Genomic DNA, 7,587 nt, shown 5'->3' with positions numbered 1-7,587 from the left:
ATAAAGCTTTTAAACAAAAGTTCGGTTTTTGGTTCGGTCCTTGACTCGGAATAAGACCGAGGATGGTTACCACATACCCAATTACCATGGAACTTGTAAAATAACTTATAAATAATAATACTCAAGTTTTACATTCAAAAAGTTAACAATAATGCTTTTAAACAAAAGTTCGGTTTTTGGTTCGGTTCTCAACTCAGGATGAAACCAAGGCTAGTCACCACATACCCAATACCATGGAACTTGACAAATATGAACAATAAACTAAAATATGTAGAAGTTAATCAAGTATAACAAGTTATATGGTTAGATTTGTTAAATATATAAACAAGGACTACAAAGTCCTCCATGTAACCTTGACTTACTAGCCCGACATTTCAACCGGCCGAGACCGGAGAAATGAAAGACCGAAGGTAAACAAGGAGTGTATATTATATATATGTTGTAACATCAAGCTTTAAGGGTTGAGAAGTTAGTTAAAATGAAAGATTAGCTTATGAAGAACAACCTTAGAATTCAAGAATTTGAGAGAGAAATCAAGAAATGAGCAAGCACAAATGAAGAAGATGGGTGTGTGTATATAGAGTAAGTTGAATGGGTCTTTCATAAAGGGTGTTTCATGAAAATGGGTTGGTTATAGACCCAAGAAGCACAAACTACAAATGGGTCCTTCAAGTCTCCATTTTGGTAGTTTTAGTCCCTGGAGTTCGTTTTGAGCGTTTTCTGGGAATTTTAAGAACCGAAAAGGGTGTTTTTTTTTATCCAACAACTATAAAACAAATATTTAACATACAATTCATCATTTTGATAATATCGAAAGGTTCGGGAAACAAAACGGGTCGGGTTTACATTAAGAATACAAGTATAAAATAACCCGAAATTGACAAATGTCACAAATATGTCATTAGATATATGCTAATTACTCGAGCGTATTTACCCAAATTAAAGTCGAATACATTAGTATATTATTTATTTTTAAAAATATAATAAATTGTATGTTGAAACTGTTATAATTTTAAAATTATTAAATTTCAAAATGTTAGAAGTGTTGTTGAATCTTCTATAATAATATATATAAAAGAAAACCCAGAAATCTCATGTGTCGTGATGTGGTCGCTCCCCCTTTTTACGGAAGCCACCAGATTTCTTGATTTTTAAATGGAGGCCTCTCAGTGATTTAACCCAAATTCATGGGTATAGGTCTCACCAAACCCAGATAGCTCTTAAACGGGTTATAAGTTATAACATCTCATTAAATTAAAAAATAATCTCATCAAATATTTGATATGAAAAAACTATAAAATAGGAATATACTAAAAATTAATATCCTATTTTATTTTAAAAAAAGATATTATTTATAATTAAGAAACAATTTTATAATAAAGAAAATAAACGGGTAATGGGTATCACCAAACCCAGATAGCTTTTAAACAGGATTATAACATATCATTTATTTGTGAAACCATTTCATCTCAAACCTCAAGTATATTAATTATTAACTTTCTTATAATAAATAAAATTAAAATCCAAATATAAATATATAAATATTAAAAACGAATAATGTAAAACAACCCCCGTAATACGGGGGATAAAATCTAGTATTTTATATTTTAAATTAGTTTTTATGGTGAGTTTCATAAAGTTTTTGGGCTTTCTATAATTCAAAAACAGGTCAAATGATAAGTCGTTAGAGGCGTCCAATTGGAACAAATTTTCAATTGATGTAGGTTTTCTCGGTGTTGGTTTTGTCCTCTCTCCGGCTTGTGGAGGGGGCTTTCGGCTTCAGCCTTTGTTTATAAAAGTTCACAGTTCAAACAAGAAAAGGCCGAGTTCAGTTAAATGAGCATACCAACTTGTGCTGTTAAGATTTAACGAGAAAAAGAAAGTGAGTCGTTAAGCGACTACATAAAACAGTCTTTTATATATATATATATATATATATATATTACATTTAAGTCAATAGTTACAACTTTTTTTGTATAATTGTTATAATTCTCTATCTAAAATTGATTTTGAAAATAAAAACCTTTAAATTGATTAATTGTTAATTGTGAAACCATACGACCCATGATTCTCAAATGCATTATACCATGAACGCTAAACGAACTCGAACCCAATGGGCAAATGCGGAATCCAAAACATTTAGATGAGTAATGAAACATGTATGAGGGAATAAAACCAAGTACAAAACTGGATTTTAAAAATAATTGTGTGTTTGGTATTAGACGGAACCAACCAGATTACCCAATATATACACATCATTTTACCATAGCTATAAATATATAAAAAAAATTTGTTTTTTTTATTTGTCTTGATTAATAGAGGAATCTATTAATCCACACTTTTTTTTTTAGTTTTTATATTTCCAACTTCCATAATTAAAATAGTAAAAGATACCTAAAAATTCTAGCTTTTTAAACATACCCTATACACGTAGATAACCCATCAATAGGTGATTAGTAATCTAGCACGATTAAAATTATGAATGTGCCCCAAACCCGTTATAGTACACGCTTCATACACGTAAGAAGCTTCCTTCCAAAATGGGAAAATGCATGAGTCACTTAAATTTGACTACCATGAACAAAGCTCGTGAATCATGATTAATATTATTTTATTGAAACTCGTCATGCGTTTGTTCGAGCGAATTTCAAAGAAAATATATATTTCTAAATTAATATTTAAACGATCCAATCCATTCGTTCGTAGAGCTATTTACTCGATCGCAGACATTTCTGGAACACCTCTTTTAAATTTGAAATACATATAACATTACAATTGTTAAATTAAACTACGGATTAGTTAACAATCTTAAATAGATAAATAGTAAAACAAACCATTAGTTATCCTTTATTTATTACATGCTCTACTCGTCCTTAAAAGGATAGGTGTTATAGTAAGATGTCTTCCTTGTTCTTAAAGGTGGAGGATTTAAATCCTGCAAGCTGCATGTGTAGGTAATTTATAGTATTAATTAAAAGTTGGTTAGTTTGTCGTTAAGAAAGAAAAGAAATTTTACTTGCCCGACCATGGATATGTAAAATACATTATTTCCAATCCTAGCAGGAAAAGCATGGAAACGGATACTCAATTTAAAGTGAGTAAACATAATTTCGTACAGTGTCAAATCCAGAAATTTTTTTCAGGTGGTGCACTACTTTTATATATTTCAATTTCATAGAATCGGGTATAAAAAATTCTGGGTTGGTTAAAGGTTCGGGTCGGTTCGATGGTCCGGCAAAGTTCATTACAAACTAACAAATTAAAACTAAAATTTAACAAATAGCTTAACAATAAACAACATCAAAAACAATTAAATACATAACAAATGAATCTAAACTTACCTTTAAAAAAAAGGCCCGCTGCACGGAATTGAAAGAAAAAAAAAGGCCTGCGAAAGAAAAAAAAGGCCTGCTGCACGGAATTGAACTTGTGACCTTCTATTTACAAAACCAGCAACTTACAAGCTAGTCCAGCACTTGTAGTGTGAATACAGTGGTTCCTTCCTAATTTATTAGGTGATTCCTCTAATATTTTCTATACATCGATACATTATTATTTCAAAACTCGGGTGGTTTCGGGGAACCACCCATTTACATTATGAATCTGCCCTTGATTTCACACTCGATCTCGTAGATACATATAAAATTCTGCATAAACCCATATTCTATGAAAGTCGTATGTACGGCTTTGAGGCAGATCTATCTACGTGGTTACCGAAATGTGTTAACTTAATCGGTAATTTCGAGCATGGTATCGGCTTTAAAGATACTTTGAGGTTAAGTATCTATGCTATGAAAAGTCATTTTAACCCTCCAACAAATCCAAGAATTTCGTATGGATAAAATTCTAATTACATACCTACTTAAATAACCTGATCATGTGATCTCATGGCATTATATGGTGATAGTGAAATATGAATTTTAGTCCATTAAAACATAAAGTTATAAATTTGAAAGAGAGGTTTAATAACTAAAAAAATTAAGATAGTGTTTGTTATGCAGAAATGACAATAGAAATAGAATGATTCATTACGTGAGAATGAAATAAGCGGTGTTTGGTTGCTCAATGAAATGAAATCATCCATTACACATGGAATCCCATTCTATCAAAATCATTCATTCTCACCCCCTTCTTTTTTTTCATTTCATTCCTCCTTCACCCTATTTTCTCAACAACACTACCACCTAACAACCACCACCACCACTACCATTGGCACCACCACCAACTCCGCTGACACCACCACCGCCGCCGCCACCATCACCACGGCCACCACCATTTTCGTCGCCGGAGCTAACACCGTCGCCGTTGTAGGTTTTTTTTTTGTTTAAAAAGTATTTTGAGATATGAGTGTTTTTATTATTTATATTTCATTTCTACAATTTTTTTGGATACCAAACAATAAAAATTAATAATTGATTTCATTCCTATAGGTTAACCAAACAAGACAAAGGAATGGTAATGATCCATTTCATTCTCTTGTCCATTTCATTCCTTCTCCCATTCTCCTTTTATTCCATTACCTCCAACCAAACATACCCTAATAGTTTATCAACATGAACCCAACCTAACTATGGTTAGAAGAAATTAACCAAAGCACCAAACTCATACTCAGTTCTGCTCCTCCAGTTCTCCATATTTATATAACTCCACTCCTATGTTAAGCACTTAAGCACCATCTTTGACACTTAATCAATTAACCCTATATATATACATACTCACACACATATATAGAGTGTGTGACTGTGTATTTGTTCTAATTAGAACAACCATGTCAATTATCCTCCAATTTATCATACTCTCTTCATTCATAATTCTTGCCAATGCAGCTTCCAGCATTGCGGTTTCGCGGTAAATAAAAAAAAATCCTACACAAAATATTTATTAAATCATTACAAATTATCATTTTACTACATAAATATTGTATTAGATGTTGTGTTTAGATTTAAAAAAAATGCTAAGAGGAAGTAAGCTGCGCCGCAACCAAATAAATTGATTTTAATTTTAATTTATTGTATTTATTGGAAATGTTTACAGGAGCATCAATAAGATCAGTGAGAGAAGAAACCTGGGTTTCCTTTCATGTGGGACTGGGAACCCGATCGACGACTGCTGGCGCTGCGAGGACAACTGGCAACGCAACCGCAAGCGCCTAGCAGACTGCGCGATCGGGTTCGGGTACAACGCCATCGGCGGCCGGGACGGCAAGTACTATATTGTAACCAGCTCGGCCGACGATGACGCTGTAACCCCGCAGCCAGGAACCCTGAGGCATGCAGTCATCCAAGACGAACCGCTATGGATCATCTTTAAAACAAATATGACCATCACCTTAAAGCAAGAACTGATCATGAACAGCTTCAAAACAATCGATGCGCGCGGTGTCGATGTTCATATCGCGTATGGGGCGGGTATAACGATCCAATACGTTACGAATATTATTATACATGGCTTGCACATTCATGACTGCGTACCGACTGGCAACGCGTTGGTTCGAAGCTCCCCGTATCATTTCGGGTGGCGAACAATGGCGGATGGCGACGGGATTTCGCTATTCGGAGCTAGTCATGTTTGGATTGATCATAATTCGTTGTCTAATTGTAGTGATGGTTTGATTGATGCTGTTATTGGTTCAACTGCTATTACAATATCTAATAATTATTTCACTAACCACAATGAGGTAATAACTTAATTTAAAATGTTTTTTTTTTTTAACATTTTTTTATGAAGTGAAGTTACATAAGAAAATTAAATAATTTTGTTTTGTGTTTGTAGGTGATATTATTAGGACATAGCGATACGTATGTCCGAGACAAGGTTATGCAAGTGACGGTTGCGTACAACCATTTTGGAGAAGGTCTTGTTCAGAGAATGCCAAGGTAAACCAAATGGGTCGGTTTTGGTTTTGGTTTTGGTTTTGGTTTTTAATAAAAAAAAATTCCACCTACAATCTTTCATGCCTTACACTTCTAAGGATTTGAACAGAGCACCTTACTTTTGAAAAAGCAAATTAACACTATACCACTATACCTTTAAATTATGAAGGTTTGATTTGGGTTGTGTGGTGTTTTTTCTAAGGTTTAGGTGGTATTATAGTATTATGGAAAGTGTTTGTAGGTGGTTTGTGGTTTGTGGTTTGTTGAGGTATCTAATAGTCCGGTTGTTGGGCAAGTTGTTGCAGTAGCAAATTTCCAAAACATATTTTCTTATTATTTTTAATAATTTATTTTCCACATAATTTTATTTTTCCTTGATAAATTGTAATAGTTAACGTAAGAAAAAAGCTACATACATACTTATGCTTAGTTTTTTTTCATTGTTTTGTTATAAATCTTATTAAAAAATTGAATTCTTAAAAAAAAAAATATTTACGACAAAAAAAGTAAAGAACTCGATTTTTAATAAAATTATATCAGAATGCGCGCCGAAATAACATTAAAAAACTACAGCGTGTACTTTTTTTTAAAAGTAAAATATTCCACGTTATTAAAAAAACTAGATTATATGTTCAAGATTTATTAGAAAAGAAAATATATTTGAGGTATGCTAACACAACAAGCGGACTACTTAGAAATCTCTACAAACCAAAAAACCACTAAACCTAAAAAGCAATTGATATGTGGCTCGTTTGACCCATAAGTGACTTAATTTGAATAGAAGTATAGAACTCAAATATGACATGTTATCAAACATGCATGACACAATTATCTACAGGTGTAGACATGGGTATTTTCATGTTGTGAATAACGACTATATACACTGGGAAATGTACGCAATCGGTGGCAGTGCGAACCCCACAATCAACAGTCAGGGAAACAAATTTGTTGCTCCGGATAACCCCAATGCCAAAGAGGTGGTTAAACATATAAAACATGTTTGTTTCTTTGATTTTCTTTATAAAGTGTAAATAGACGATAACATATTAACCGATGTAAAACAGGTGACAAAAAGAGTAATTACAGAGGGAATGTCAGACTGGAATTGGAGATCTGATGGAGACTTAATGTTAAACGGCGCATACTTCAACCAGTCGGGTGCAGGGGAAGCAGCTAGTTATGCAAAGGCTTCAAGCTTAAGTGCCCAACCGTCTTCTGTGGTGGACAGTCTTACCTCGGGTGCTGGTGTATTAACTTGCCGCCGAGGTAGGCAATGTTAAATAATTATTTAACTAATTATTTAACATTATTTGGTCTACCCGCTGCTACAGGTTCAACCTCGGTCTGCTTTGAGATGTTAGTACTTGCGAATCAAAAACTAATCCATTTTCTTTGGACAAAAATCCTGCCACAATTAAGTTTGTAAATTTATGTGTTTCTTGAGTCAGTTTTCACCTTTGTAAGCATTGAAGTTGCTTCAAGGATATCTTCCTATTTTGCAAATTTCACTATACTATATGTAAAGTTGATTGTTGCAATTTTCATGGCAAGAAAGGGGTTATGTTTGTATTTAATTGGACTTTTCTTTCCTATTGAGTTGCTTCAAATAAAATGTGTCAACTTTTTGGTTAGCTCCATATTAGCTTAATTTGGAATTGTAATTTGAAAGTGGTAATCTGATACAGAATTTAATCAATCATAAAATTAATTTTAA

The 7,587-nt window shown here is 33.0% G+C and overlaps 1 protein-coding gene across 1 annotated transcript; it reads left to right on the top strand.

The window, feature by feature from the left end:
- The first annotated feature begins 4,710 nt into the window (after positions 1–4,710).
- Positions 4,711–7,160, top strand: LOC143531942 (putative pectate lyase 15). The gene is made up of 5 exons (XM_077027123.1): positions 4,711–4,848; positions 5,035–5,677; positions 5,773–5,876; positions 6,712–6,850; positions 6,938–7,160. Exons 1-5 carry the CDS (start codon positions 4,769–4,771, stop codon positions 7,151–7,153), a joined length of 1,182 nt encoding a protein of 393 aa, XP_076883238.1. The 5' UTR covers positions 4,711–4,768; the 3' UTR covers positions 7,154–7,160.
- Positions 7,161–7,587: the final 427 nt, after the last annotated feature.

The sequence above is a fragment of the Bidens hawaiensis genome, unplaced genomic scaffold (assembly GCF_021521415.1).
Source record: "Bidens hawaiensis isolate Kalapana, Puna unplaced genomic scaffold, B.hawaiensis_p1.1 tig00009311_1, whole genome shotgun sequence".
NCBI classification, from domain to species: domain Eukaryota; kingdom Viridiplantae; phylum Streptophyta; class Magnoliopsida; order Asterales; family Asteraceae; genus Bidens; species Bidens hawaiensis.
Note: the sequence above shows the minus strand (reverse complement) of the source record. Positions and strands in the feature narration are given on the sequence as shown.

What these genes read in the sequence shown, in the direction of transcription:
- LOC143531942 (XM_077027123.1), top strand. Translation starts at nt 4,769, where the DNA reads ATGTCAATTATCCTCCAATTTATCATACTCTCTTCATTCATAATTCTT. An exon ending in CTTGTTCAGAGAATGCCAAG is followed by an intron (nt 5,877 to 6,711) that starts GTAAACCAAATG and finishes AATTATCTACAG; the next exon opens with GTGTAGACATGGGTATTTTC. An exon ending in ATAACCCCAATGCCAAAGAG is followed by an intron (nt 6,851 to 6,937) that starts GTGGTTAAACAT and finishes GATGTAAAACAG; the next exon opens with GTGACAAAAAGAGTAATTAC.